Source organism: Mustela lutreola, chromosome 7 (genome assembly GCF_030435805.1).
Source record: "Mustela lutreola isolate mMusLut2 chromosome 7, mMusLut2.pri, whole genome shotgun sequence".
Taxonomy (NCBI): Eukaryota; Metazoa; Chordata; class Mammalia; order Carnivora; family Mustelidae; genus Mustela; species Mustela lutreola.
In genome coordinates this window covers 69,086,490-69,101,710 of record NC_081296.1, presented here as the reverse complement: position 1 = coordinate 69,101,710, position 15,221 = coordinate 69,086,490, and the positions used below count along the sequence as shown (strand labels likewise).

General features: G+C 37.9%; 1 protein-coding gene across 2 annotated transcripts in view; it reads left to right on the top strand.

Annotated features, from left to right (window-relative positions):
• TTBK2 (tau tubulin kinase 2) overlaps positions 1 to 15,221 on the top strand; it is a 164,890-nt gene that overhangs the window by 16,827 nt on the left and 132,842 nt on the right. Inside the window, exon 2 of one of the 2 annotated variants that reach the window (XM_059181301.1) lies at positions 14,797 to 14,932. In XM_059181301.1, coding sequence (XP_059037284.1) covers positions 14,864 to 14,932 — 69 coding nt within the window. In that variant the 5' untranslated portion in view covers positions 14,797 to 14,863. Of the gene's footprint in view, positions 1 to 14,796; positions 14,933 to 15,221 lie in introns of those variants that run through there. The other variant, XM_059181302.1, reaches the window with a different exon arrangement.

Below are 15,221 nucleotides of genomic sequence, written 5' to 3'. Positions count from 1 at the left end.
ACCACTTCCTCATATCAGGGAGATCATATGATAGTTGTCTTCGCTGCTTGACTTATTTCGCTAAGCATGATACGCTCTAGTTCCATCCATGTTGTCGCAAATGGCAAGATTTCATTTCTTTTGATGGCTGCATAGTATTCCATTGTGTATATATACCACATCTTCTTGATCCATTCATCTGTTGATGGACATCTAGGTTCTTTCCATAGTTTGGCTATTGTGGACATTGCTGCTATAAACCTTCGAGTACACGTGCCCCTTTGGATCACTACGTTTGTATCTTTAGGGTAAATACCCAATAGTGCAATTGCTGGGTCATAGGGCAGTTCTATTTTCAACATTTTGAGGAATCTCCATGCTGTTTTCCAGAGTGGCTGCACCAGCTTGCATTCCCACCAACAGTGGAGGAGGGTTCCCCTTTCTCCGCATCCTCGCCAGCATCTGTCATTTCCTGACTTGTTGATTTTAGCCATTCTGACTGGTGTGAGGTGATATCTCATTGTGGTTTTGATTTGTATTTCCCTGATGCCGAGTGATATGGAGCACTTTTTCATGTGTCTGTTGGCCACCTGGATGTCTTCTTTGCAGAAATGTCTGTTCATGTCCTCTGCCCATTTCTTGATTGGATTATTTGTTCTTTGGGTGTTGAGTTTGCTAAGTTCTTTATAGATTCTGGACACTAGTCCTTTATCTGATATGTCGTTTGCAAATATCTTCTCCCATTCTGTCAGTTGTCTTTTGATTTTGTTAACTGTTTCCTTTGCTGTGCAAAAGCTTTCGATCTTGATGAAATCCCAATAGTTCATTTTTGCCCTTGCTTCCCTTGCCTTTGGTGTTGTTCCTAGGAAGATGTTGCTGCGGCTGAGGTCGAAGAGGTTGCTGCCTGTGTTCTCCTCAAGAATTTTGATGGATTCTTTTCGCACATTGAGGTCCTTCATCCATTTTGAGTCTATTTTTGTGTGTGGTGTAAGGAAATGGTCCAATTTCATTTTTCTGCATGTGGCTGTCCAATTTTCCCAGCACCATTTATTGAAGAGGCTGTCTTTTTTCCATTGGACATTCTTTCTTGCTTTGTCGAAGATTAGTTGACCATAGAGTTGAGGGTCTATTCTGGGCTCTCTATTCTGTTCCATTGATCTATGTATCTGTTTTTGTGCCAGTACCATGCTGTCTTGATGATGACAGCTTTGTAATAGAGCTTGAAGTCTGGAATTGTGATGCCACCAACGTTGGCTTTCTTTTTCAATATCCCTTTGGCTATTCGAGGTCTTTTCTGGTTCCATATAAATTTTAGAATTATTTGTTCCATTTCTTTGAAAAAGATGGATGGTTCTTTGATAGGAATTGCATTAAATGTGTAGATTGCTTTAGGTAGCATAGACATTTTCACAATATTTATTCTTCCAATCTAGGAGCATGGAACATTTTTCCATTTCTTTGTGTCTTCCTCAATTTCTTTCATGAGTACTTTATAGTTTTCTGAGTATAGATTCTGTGTCTCTTTGGTTAGGTTTATTCCTAGGTATCTTATGGTTTTGGGTGCAATTGTAAATGGGATGGACTCCTTAATTTCTCTTTCTTCTGTCTTGCTGTTGGTGTAGAGAAATGCAACTGATTTCTGAGCATTGATTTTATATCCTGACACTTTACTGAATTCCTGTATAAGTTCTAGCAGTTTTGGAGTGGAGTCTTTTGGGTTTTCCACATATAGTATCATATCATCTGCGAAGAGTGATAATTTGACTTCTTCTTTGCCGATTTGGATGCCTTTAATTTCCTTTTGTTTTCTGATTGCTGAGGCTAGGACCTCTAGTACTATGTTGAATAGCAGTGGTGATAATGGACATCCCTGCCGTGTTCCTGACCTTAGCGGAAAAGCTTTCAGTTTTTCTCCATTGAGAATGATATTTGCGGTGGGTTTTTCATAGATGGCTTTGATGATATTGAGGTATGTGCCCTCTATCCCTACACTTTGAAGAGTTTTGATCAGGAAGGGATGTTGTACTTTGTCAAATGCTTTTTCAGCATCTATTGAGAGTATCATGTGGTTCTTGTTCTTTCTTTTATTGATGTGTTGTATCACATTGACTGATTTGCGGATGTTGAACCAACCTTGCAGCCCCGGAATAAATCCCACTTGGTCATGGTGAATAATCTTTTTAATGTACTGTTGAATCCTATTGGCTAGTATTTTGTTGAGTATTTTCACATCTGTGTTCATCAAGGATATTGGTCTATAGCTCTCTTTTTTGGTGGGATCCTTGTCTGGTTTTGGGATCAAGGTGATGCTGGCCTCATAAAATGAGTTTGGAAGTTTTCCTTCCATTTCTATTTTTTGGAACAGTTTTAGGAGAATAGGAATTAGTTCTTCTTTAAATGTTTGGTAGAATTCCCCCGGGAAGCCGTCTGGCCCTGGGTTTTTGTTTGTTTGGAGATTTTTAATGACTGTTTCAATCTCCTTACTGGTTATGGGTCTGTTCAGGCTTTCTATTTCTTCCTGGTTCAGTTGTGGTAGTTTATATGTTTCTAGGAATGCATCCATTTCTTCCAGATTGTCAAATTTATTGGCGTAGAGTTGCTCATAGTATGTTCTTATAATAGTTTGTATTTCTTTGGTGTTAGTTGTGATCTCTCCTCTTTCATTCATGATTTTATTTATTTGGGTCCTTTCTCTTTTCTTTTTGATAAGTCGGGCCAGGGGTTTATCAATTTTATTAATTCTTTCAAAGAACCAGCTCCTAGTTTCGTTGATTTGTTCTATTGTTTTTTTTGGTTTCTATTTCATTGATTTCTGCTCTGATTTTTATGATTTCTCTTCTCCTGCTGGGCTTAGGGTTTCTTTCTTGTTCTTTCTCCAGCTCCTTTAGGTGTAGGGTTAGGTTGTGTACCTGAGACCTTTCTTGTTTCTTGAGAAAGGCTTGTACCGCTATATATTTTCTTCTCAGGACTGCCTTTGTTGTGTCCCACAGATTTTGAACCGCTGTATTTTCATTATCATTTGTTTCCATGATTTTTTTCAATTCTTCTTTAATTTCCCGGTTGACCCATTCATTCTTTAGAAGGATGCTGTTTAGTCTCCATGTATTTTGGTTCTTTTCAAACTTCTTTTTGTGGTTGAGTTCTAGCTTTAGAGCATTGTGGTCTGAAAATATGCAGGGAATGATCCCAATCTTTTGATACCGGTTGAGTCCTGATTTAGGACCGAGGATGTGATCTATTCTGGAGAATGTTCCATGTGCACTAGAGAAGAATGTGTATTCTGTTGCTTTGGGATGAAATGTTCTGAATATATCTGTGATGTCCATCTGGTCCAGTGTGTCGTTTAAGGCCTTTATTTCCTTGCTGATCTTTTGCTTGGATGATCTGTCCATTTCAGTGAGGGGAGTGTTAAAGTCCCCTACTATTATTGTATGATTGTTGATGTGTTTCTTTGATTTTGTTATTAATTGGTTTATATAGTTGGCTGCTCCCACGTTGGGGGCATAGATATTTAAAATTGTTAAATCTTCTTGTTGGACAGACCCTTTGAGTATGATATAGTGTCCTTCCTCATCTCTTATTATAGTCTTTGGCTTAAAATCTAATTGATCTGATATAAGGATTGCCACTCCTGCTTTCTTCTGATGTCCATTAGCATGGTAAATTCTTTTCCACCCCCTCACTTTAAATCTGGAGGTGTCTTCGGGCTTAAAATGAGTTTCTTGGAGGCAACATATAGATGGATTTTGTTTTTTTATCCATTCTGATAGCCTGTGTCTTTTGACAGGGGCATTTAGCCCATTAACATTCAGGGTAACTATTGAGAGATATGAATTTAGGGCCATTGTATTGCCTGTAAGGTGACTGTTACTGTATATGGTCTCTGTTCCTTTCTGATCTACCACTTGTAGGCTCTCTCTTTGCTTAGAGGACCCCTTTCAAGATTTCCTGTAGAGCTGGTTTGGTGTTTGCAAATTCTTTCAGTTGTTGTTTGTCCTGGAAGCTTTTAATCTCTCCTTCTATTTTCAATGATAGCCTAGCTGGATATAGTATTCTTGGCTGCATGTTTTTCTCGTTTAGTGCTCTGAAAATATCATGCCAGCTCTTTCTGGCCTGCCAGGTCTCTGTGGATAAGTCAGCTGCCAATCTAATATTTTTACCATTGTATGTTACAGACTTCTTTTCCCGGGCTGCTTTCAGGATTTTCTCTTTGTCACTGAGACTTGTAAATTTTACTATTAGGTGACGGGGTGTGGGCCTATTCTTATTGATTTTGAGGGGCGTTCTCTGAACCTCCTGAATTTTGATGCTCGTTCCCTTTGCCGTATTGGGGAAATTCTCCCCAATAATTCTCTCCAGTATACCTTCTGCTCCCCTCTCTCTTTCTTCTTCTTCTGGAATCCCAATTATTCTAATGTTGTTTCGTCTTATGGTGTCACTTATCTCTCGAATTCTCCCCTCGTGGTCCAGTAGCTGTTTGTCCCTCTTTTGCTCAGCTTCTTTATTCTCTGTCATTTGGTCTTCTATATCACTAATTCTTTCTTCTGCCTCATTTATCCTAGCAGTGAGAGCCTCCATTTTTGATTGCACCTCATTAATAGCTTTTTTGATTTCAACTTGGTTAGATTTTAGTTCTTTTATTTCTCCAGAAAGGGCTTTTATATCTCTCGAGAGGGTTTCTCTAATATCTTCCATGCCTTTTTCGAGCCCGGCTAGAACCTTTAGAATTGTCATTCTGAACTCTAGATCTGACATATTACCAATGTCTGTATTGATTAGGTCCCTAGCCTTCGGTACTGCCTCTTGTTCTTTTTTTTGTGTTGAATTTTTCCGTCTTGTCATTTTGTCCAGATAAGAGTATATGAAGGGGCAAGTAAAATACTAAAAGGGTGGGAACAACCCCAGGAAAATACGCTTTAACCAAATTAGAAGAGATCCAAAATTGTGAGGGGGGAAAAAGGGGATAAAAAGAGGTTCAAAAAGGAAGAAAGAAAGAAAAAGAAAAAAAAAAAGAAAAAAAGAAAAAAAAAGAATTAAAAAAAAAAGAAAACACCTAAGAAAAATGAAAAAAAGAAAAAATATATATATTAGATAAACTAGTAAAAAATCGTTAAAAAAGAAAAAGGTAACAGTTTAAAAAAAAATTTTACCTGAAGGCGAGAAAAAAAAACAAAAAATGAAAAAGAAAAAAATTAAATTAACTGCAAGACTAAAAAAAATCACAGGGAAAAAGCCATGAGTTCCGTGCTTTGCTTTCTCCTCCTCTGGAATTCTGCTGCTCTCCTTGGTATTGAAACCGCACTCCTTGGTAGGTGAACTTGGTCTCGGCTGGATTTCTTGTTGATCTTCTGGGGGAGGGGCCTGTTGTAGTGATTCTCAAGTGTCTGCCCCATGCGGAATTACACCTCCCTTACCAGGGGCCGGGGTGAGTAATCCGCTCAGGTTTGCTTTCAGGAGCTTTTGTTCCCTGAGCGCTTTCCGTAGAGTTCCGGAGGACGGGAATACAAATGGCGGCCTCCTGGTCTCCGGCCCAGAGGAGCCGAGAGCCCAGGGCCGCAATCCTCAGTGCGCCCTCAGAGAACAGCGCCCAGTCACTCCCGTGTGCCTGACCTCTGGCCGTGCTCTGAGCTCACCAAGCCTACGACCGGTTCAAGGTCACCCCGAGCTGCGAGCTTACTGTCGGCTCTCTCTGTAGCCGGCTTTCCCATTCCAATACCCACAAGCTCTGCGACACTCAGACACCCCCGATCCTTCTGTGACCCAGCGGAACCTGAGGCCACACTGACCCCGCGTGGGTTTCGCCCCGGTTTAGCCTCTGGAGCGATGTCCCTCAGCGGAACAGACTTTTAAAAGTCCTGATTTTGTGCGCCGTTGCTCCGCCGCTTGCCGGGAGCCGGCCCCTCCCCCCGGGGTCTATCTTCCCGTCGCTTTGGATTCACTTCGCAGGTCCTATCTTTCAGAAAGTGGTTGTTTTTCTGTTTCCAGAATTGCTGTTCTTTTTCTCTTCGATCTGCTGATGGATTTTCAGGTGTTTGCAATCTTTAGATAAGCTATCTAGCTGATCTCCGGCTAGCTGAAGTAGTCTCAGCCTGCTACTTCTCCGCCATCTTGACTCCTCCCGCTGTTGAGCATCTTTTCATGTGCTTATGGACCATTTGCATATTTTCTTTGGAAAAATGTCTATTCAAGATGTTTGCCTGTTTATTTATTTATTTATTTATATAAGTAGGCTCCATGCTCAGTGTGGAGGCCAACACAGGGCTAGAACTCATGACCCTGAGATGATGACTTAATGTGAGATCAAGAGTCAGAGGCTTAACTGACTGAGCCACCCAGGTGTCCCCACAACCCCGTTTGCCCATTTTAAGATAATGTTGTTTGTTATTTTGTTGTTGAATTGTAGCTCTTTATACGCTCTAGATATTAACCCTTAATGAGATATGATTTAGACGTATTTTCTCCCATTCCCTGCCCTTTCATTCTGTTGATAGTGTCCTTTGATCCACAAAAGTTTTTAGTTTTTATAAAGTCCAATTTATCTGTTGTTTTTTTTTTTCTTCTGTTTTGGTGTTTTATCCAAGAAATCATTGCCAATTCAATGTCATGAAGCTTTTTACTTACGTAGTCTTCTAAAAGTTTTGTAGTTTAGTCTTGCACTTAGGTCTTTGGTCCCTTTTCAGTAAATTTTTCTATCTGGTATAAAGTGAGGATCCAGATTCATTCTTTTGCATGTGAATATCTTGCTTCCCAACAGCATTTGTTAAAAAGGTTGTCCTTTCCCCTTGGAATGGGTTTTGGTACCCTTGTCGAAAATCATTTGACCATATATGTAAGGGTTGAAAATTTTAACTTTTAAAAATGATGTTTTTCTTCTTATTGTAAAGCTACATACTTGCTATTATAAAGTCACAGGAATCTTCTCCAAGAAATTATTTCTTTTATGTAGACATGTATTTGTTAATATGTTAATAGTTGGTAAACATCACTCAGGTTTTTTCTGTATTGTAATTAATGTGCACACATTTTTTTTTTTTAAGACTTTATTCAGGAGGGAGGGAGAGCAAGTGAGCAAGCACAAGGGGAAGAGCAGAGGGAGAGGGACTCCATGCTGACCATGGAACCTGACATGGGGCTTGATTTCAGGACCCTGAGATCATGGATCTGAACTTAACCCAAGAGCCAGATGCTTAACTGACTGAGCCACCCAGTCACCTCAGTGTGCACACTTTCTAAAATACAAATGGGATCATACATATATGCTGTTTCATAGCTTTCACTTAAAACATGAACTTTTCATGTTTAAATGTCTTACAAGTTGTTTTTTAAAATTTTTTACTTTTTATTTTTTTAGAGAGAATAAGCATGCAAGTGAGGGTGAGCAGAGAGCAAGAGGGAAAGAATCTTCCATGCCCAGTATTTAGCCCAATGTGAAGCTCTATCTGATGATCCTAAGATTATGACCTGAGCCCAAATCAAGAGTGGGATGCTTAATTGACAGGGCCACCCAGATGCCCCTTAAATTTATTATTTATTTTTAATCAGTTTATGCATATAAAATTGAATGATTCTCTACACTTAATTCTAGAAAAGAACAGTTTTCTGAACAGTTTTCTGTCCTCCCACCCTGCCCTGTTTCGAACTCTGCAGAAATACTCATTTGAACTTTTTCCTGATTCTTCCAGTGTTTAGCTCCATATCTCCAACTAGTAAGCCATTTTGCTGCTGCTTAATTTTTAACTTTTTAAGTCATAATTTGTTGGCTTTCCACTATGGAAGATGAGGGTTTAGTGTTTTCACTACTTACCGCATTCCTACCATAGATGCTGTTTTTCTAGTAATATTGTATCTTAATTTTGGTTATGACAGTATTCAGACTTTTAAGTTTTCTTCTCCTTCTTTTAAGATTTTATTTATTTATTTATTTGACAGAGAGAGAGAGAGAGAGATGGAAAGAGAGGGAACACAAGCAGGGGAATGGGAGAGGGAGAAGTTGGCTTCCTGCTGAGCAGGGAACCCCAGTGCATGCAGGGCTCAATCCCAGAGCCCTGGGATCATGACCTGAGCTGAAAGCAGACACTTAATGACTGAGCCACCCAGGTGCCCCAGACTTCAAGTTTTCTTGACTCTGTGAATGCTTTGACACGTAGGTGAAATTTACTATTTATATAGATAGAGATAAGAGTGGTGAGTGTCTTTTCTGTCCTATATTATTTTTTGTTTTTCCTGGAGCTAATGATTTTTTTCATTTGTTTGTGTCTTTGGTTGGTTAGTTCCCTAATCACTAACTAATTCAATCCCAAACTTTCCACCAGCTGTACAGGTCTCCTCTTAATATATTTCAGTTCATGTAGGTATTCTTTCAATAGCATCATCTTTGAGAAGTCTTTTCTAGAGCCATTCATGTCCTACAGGCTAGTGACTGTTTAGTATTAGTATATTAGTATATTAGTATTAGTATTAGTATATTTAGTATATTTAGTATTCCCACAGTTTTTGGCAGTTTTGGCAGAGTCTTCATCAAATGTTTATTGAAAGAATGATTGGGGACATCTGGGTGCCTCAATTGGTTAGGCATCTGCCTTCGGCTCAGGTCTAGCCCACATCCAGCTCCCTACTTAGCAGGGAGCCTGCTTCTCCCTCTCCCTCTGTCTGATGCTTCTCCTACTTGTGCTCTCTCTCTCTCTGTCAAATAAATAAATCTTTTTTATTGAAAAAAAGAATTGTAGAAGTTCAGATTGTAGAATTTAAAAAGATGTTTATTCATCCAGGCAAGAGAAATAAAAGCAAAAACCAATGACAAAACAAAAAGTCTCAGCACAGCCAAGGAAACAATCAACAAAACTAAAACTGAATAGGAGAAAGTATTTGCAAATGGCTTATCTGATAAAGGATTTAAGTATCTAAAATATATAAAGAACTGATATAATGTAACACCCCAAAAACAATAACCCAATTAAAAAATGGAGAGAAGGGCGCCTGAGTGGTGGCTCAGTGGGTTAAGCCGCTGCCTTCGGCTCGGGTCATGATCTCGGGGTCCTGGGATCGAGTTCTGCATCGGGCTCTCTGCTCAGCAGGGAGCCTGCTTCCTCCTCTCTCTCTGCCTGCCTCTCTGCCTACTTGTGATCTCTGTCAAATAAATAAATAAAATCTTAAAAAAAAAATGGAGAGAAGACATGAGTAAACATTTCTCCAAAGAAAACATACCAATGGCCACAGACACTTGAAAAGTTGATCAACATAACATCGTCAGGGAAATGCAAATCAAAACTGCAAATCACCTCACACCTGTCAGAATGGCTAAAATCAAAAACATAAGAAACAAAAAGTGTCGGTGAGGATGTGGAGAAAAAAGAACCCTATTGCACTGTTGGTGGGAATACAAACTGGTGCAGCAATTGTGGAAGGGAATATGGAGGTTCTTCAAAAAATTAAAAATAGAACTATGATCCAGTAATTGCACAATTGGGTATTTACCCCCAAAATACAAAAAACACTAATTCAAAGAGATAATGTACCCATATAGTTATTGCAGCATTATTTACAATAGCCAAACTATGGAAACAGTCCAAGTATCCATCAATAGATGAATGGGTAATGAAGAAACACACACACACAAACACACACACACACGCACTGGAATATTACTTGGCCTTAAGAAAGGAATGAAATCTTGCCATTTGCAGCAATGTGGTTAGAGCTAAAGAGTATTATGCTAAGTGATGTAAGTCAGTCAGAGAAAGACAGATACCATATGATATTACTCATACATGAAGTTTAAGAAACAACAAATGAGCAAAGGGGGAAAAAGAGACAAACCAAGAATAGGCTTTTTTTTTTTTTTTAAGATTTTATTTGTCAGAGAGTGAAAGAGCACAAGCAGGGGGAGTGGCAGGCAGAGCAGGCAGAGGGAGAAGCAGACTCCCTGTTGAGCAAGGACCCTAATGTGGGTCTCGATCCTAGATTCTGACTTGAGCTGAAGGCAGCTGCTTAACCTACTCAGCCACCCAGGTGTCCCAAGAAACAGGCTCTTAACTTTAGAGAACGACTGATAGAGAATAACTGATAGAGAACAAACTAATTGTTACTAGAGGGGAGGAGTGTGGGGGGGTGGAATAGGTGATGGGGATTAAAGAGTACACTTACCATGATGAAAACAAAACAAAACTACAAAATGGTATATTAGAAAACATTATAAAACAAATAAAAATGAAACTCTAAAAAAAGTTTACTCATTCAAATAACTTTGTATACCATAAATCAAGATTTTTTTTTTAAGATTTTATTTATTTGACAGAGATCACAAGTAGGCACAGAGGAAGGCAGAGAGAGAGGGGGAAGCAGGCTCCTTGCTGAGCAGAGAGCCTGATGTGGGGCTCTATCCCAGGACCCTGGGATCATGACCTGAGCTGAAGGCAGAGGCTTTAACAACCACTCAGGCACCCCTATATACCATAAATCAAGATTTTTAATGGGGAAAATTTCTGTTACAGATCTCTGTAACATAATTTAGCTATTCTTGAACTTTTTAGTCTCATGACCTCTTACTATTCTTAAAATTCATTGAGGACCTTAAAAGCATTTTTTATTTTTGTTTTTGTTTTTATTTTAGCATGGATTTATATGTGATGATACTCTATTGAAATTAAAACATATTTTAAATTTATTTATTTTAAAATAATAAAACTTACATGTTAACATCTAATAGGCTTCAAATAGTTTTCAGAATAGAAAAGCAAATTGGTGAAATGAGTGGCATTGTTTTATGTTTTTTCAAGTCTCTTTAATATCTGGCATGATAGAAGACTGCTGGATTCTCATACTTCTGTGTTCATTCTGTTGCAATATGTTGCTTTGGTTGACGCATCTGAAGAAAATATGGCCTTATACAGAGACACAGTTGGAAAAGGAAGGAATATTTTACTAGCCTTTTTAGATAAGGATTTTTTTATAAATTAGAAATTTTTAAATTTAAAAATAATATATGATAAATGACTTTTGGGTTCTACAGTTCTGAGTTCTAGTACATGTGTAGATTCATGTAATCCTCACCATAATTATTATAATCGTAATAGTTCATAATAGTATTCATAGTAGTTCCAGTACCTCTTGTGAACTCTCTCATACTATTCCTTTAGAGTTATACCCTCACCCTGCCTCTAACCCTTGGCAGCCACTGCTCTATTCTCTGTCGCTATAGTTTTGTCTTTTTGAGAATGTCATATACATGTAACTACAATGTGTAATTTTTGGAGACTGTGAGTGATGTCAAACAACTTTTCATTTATTTATTTGCAATCAGTATATCTTCTTTGGTGAAACATCTGTCTTTTTCCTAGTTTTAAATTGGTTCTTTTGTTTTCTTACTGTTAATTTTAAATGTTCTCTATATGTTCAGATACAAGCCCTTGGTTGTGGTTTGCAAACATTTTCTCCCAGTCTGTAGTTTGTCTTTTCTTAATAGTGTCTTCCACAGAGTAAAAGTTTTTAATTTTGGTGAAGTTCAACTTATCAGTTTTTCCTTCTATGAATTGTGCTTTAGTATCATGTCCTAAACTTTGCACAAAGATATGCTCAGAAGTTTATTTCTAAAAGTTTTACATTATACTTTTATATCTGTAATACATTCTAAGGCAAGTTTTGTATACGGTGTGAGGTTTAGATTGAGGTTAAGTTTTACATACAGATACACACTTGTTCTAACACTATTTGTTAGAAATTCTATTTTTTCTGTGTTGAATGGCTTTTGTGTCTTTGTCAAATATCAGTTGGCCTGGAATAGGGAAATCCATAGACACAGTAAATAGGTTAGTGGTTGCCAGGGGCTGAGGGAAGGAGGGAATAGAGAGTGACTGCTAATAAGTATGGGGTTTCTTTTGAGGTTGGTGAAAATGTTCTGAAATTAGGTAGTGGTGATGATTATACAACCTCGTGAATATTCTACAGACCATTGAGTTGTATATTTTATTTTTTTATTTTTAATTTTAATTTTTTAAAAAGATTTTATTTATTTGACAGAGAGAGAGATCACAAGTAGGCAGAGAGTCAGGCAGAGAGAGAGGGGGAAGCAGGCTCCCCGCTGAGCAGAGAGCCTGATGCGGGGCTCGATCCCAGGACACTGAGATCATGACCTGAGCCGAAGGCAGCGGCTCAATCCACTGAGCCACCCAGGTGCCCCGAGTTGTATATTTTAAAACAATGGATTTTATGGTATGTGAATTATATCTAAATTTTTAAAACGTTAAAAACTTAATTAGCCAGGAGCACCTGGGTGGCTCAGTGGGGTAAGTGTCTGATTCTTGATTTCAGCTCAGGTCATGATGTCAGGTCATAGATTGAGCCCGGGATTGGGCTCTGTGTTCAGCAGGGTCTGCTTGGGGTTCTGTCTCACTCTCTGCTCCTCCCTACATGTGCCCTATCTCTCACTCTCTCTCAAATAAATAAGTAAGTCTTGAAAGAAATTTAATTAGCTATATTTGTGTAGCTCTATTTCTGGGCTCTTCGTTCTACTCACTTATCTCTATATATGTCTCTTCCTTGCCAGTAACATACTGGCTTGATTACTGTAGCCTTATCAGTTAAGTCCTAAAATCATGTAGTGTGGTTCTTCCAACTTTATTAATATTTTCTGGAAATGTTTTGGGTATTTCAGTTCCTTTGCCTAGCTACATAAATTTACAATCATTTGTCTCCTTCTCTGATTTCTTCCCATTCATTTTTTCCTCTCTTACCCTGTGGCCCTCTGCACTATTCCTTATGTTCCACATATGGGTGAAACTATATGATAATTGTCTTTCTCTGCTTAACTTATTTCACTCAGCATAATCCCTTGCAGTTCCATCCATGTCGATGCAAATGGTGGGTATTCATCCTGATGGCTGAGTAATATTCCATTGTATATATGAACCACATCTTCTTTATCCTTTCATCTGTCCAGGGATAGCTCAGCTCCTTCCACAGTTTGGTTATTGTGGACATTGCTGCTATGAACACTGGAGTGCATGTGCCCCTTCATTTCATTACTTCTGTATCTTTGGGGTAAACACCTAGTAGTGCAATTCCTGGGCTGTAGGGTAGCTCTATTTTTAACGTTTTGAGGGAACTCCATACTGTTTCCTAGAGTGGCTGTACCAGCTTGCATTCCCACCAAGAGTGTAATAGGGTTCCCCTTTCTGCACACCCTCATCAATGCTTGTTGTTTACTATCTTGTTGATTTTTGCCATTCTCACTGGTGTAAGGTGGTATCTCATTGTGGTTTTGATTTTTATTTCCTTGATGGGACATGATTTCTTTAAATGAGAAATTGATGTTTAAAGTACACAGTCTGAAGGCAGGGGTTCATTCATTGCTACTGGGTTATCATTGCTTTTAGGCCTTTTCAGGCCATTCCTCATGCCAGATCTTCTATCATAATTTCTTGATTGTCTGATACTTGTTACATGGTTCCCAGGGGGCATTTCCTGGGAACAGTGTTCTTTGAGTTCTGTGTTGTATAACCATTTGTTTCCTTTAGCCGTGAAAGTTAGTTTGGCTGTATGGAACATCCTTGGCTTGCATTTTATTTCTTTGAGTATTTAAGTATATAATTTCATTGTCTGCTGGTGTAAACTGTTTATGCCAGTGTCTCTTGTTGGTCAGTGCCAATGTCTTTTTCTTTCTCTTCTAAATAATTTGGACTATCTGTGCAGATGCCAATGAAATTTTTTCCTTAAAATCCAGTAGTTTTAGGAGACTGTGTGTTGATGTTGATCTTCTGAGTTGTTTTCCCACGTATGTGATATACCACCATTTCAATATGAAGATTTGGCCTTTTTTAAAAAATAGATTTAGCCTTTTTTTAATTTCCAGAAATTTTTTGAATTATAGTGGTTAGTATTTATTCTATTTCATTGCATGGGTTTTTTTTTAGGGCTGGGGGCTCCTAGAATATCTATTTTGTATTTACTTTGTCTTTTATAACTTTTATTTTTAAATATCTTTTTAATTTTTTTTCATTTTATTTCTTTTTTTCCTCCCTAATTTATATGGTGTCTTCTCTTATGTCTCTTCTAGTTGAGTCTTCATTTCTGGTCCTTTTCTGAGTTAGCTCAGATTTCTTTTTAAGTCTTCCTGTTATCTAGCTTTCTCATTTAAGGGCTTTTCTAATTACGATTTATGTTGTTTTAAAGCTTTTTAGAAAACGTTTCTTTAGTTTGTTCTCTAACATAAAGTTACAGTTTTCATCTTCTTTAGACCAGCTTTTTCTGCTGTATTTTCATTTTCTATAGGTATGCTATACATATTATTCTTTTTCTTAAAGTATCATTGTATTGGAATTGATCAAGTGCCCTTTCTGTGGCTTGTGTTTATTTTCTGTGCACTTTGAATGCATTATGTACAATATTAAAATTTTATTAGCTCTGGATGATGTTAAGCTCTAAGTTGTAACCTATTAAACTAGATAAGCTGTTGTAAGTAAGTTAGGTACCATGTCCTTTTCTTTAGCAATATGTTTTATGTTATGTGTCTTGGTCAGTTGCCATTGACACCATGCTTGCTCTACAGTCTAGCAATCTCAGTGCTTGAAATTATATCTGTGTTGTATCATAATGTCTTTGTAGTGTCTAGCAATTTCATGGATATCTGTAATGGAAAGATAAGTACTTTTTTTTTATGCACTTAACAGATTTTGAAACTGAGTTTTGTGGGGTTTTTACCCCGCTTCCAACAAAGTAACCTAATTAATGTATAGAATTAGTAGTGCTACTTGGCCCTGGAATGTTTGTTATTTAATGAGCCCTGATATGCTGCTGCTCTTTTTTTGTTTTGCTTTGTTTTAGGTTAAATGGAAACCATCCTTGGGAGCTGGATGCCTGTATAGCCGTTTTATCACATCAGTCAATTGCAATGAGTGGAGGAGGAGAGCAACCGGATATTCTCAGTGTTGGAATCCTGGTCAAAGAAAGATGGAAAGTGGTGGGTACACATCTTGGAGAGAGAACACATCAGGGGATAATTTTTGGTATCTTGATAAAAGTAGCATTTCCATAGAAAATAATAAATATACTGCTTATATACCTAAAGCATATTTTCATTTATCTTCCTATGATTAAATCCTGTTTATACCATAATTCTTGCTTTATATAGTAATAAATGTTCCTAATTTCTGATAGGTAATGTTGAGTAAGGTAGATCAAAGTGTACTTAGGAAAGACAAACCGACAACAACAAAAATACCATACAGTGTACTTCTCTTTTTAAAAAT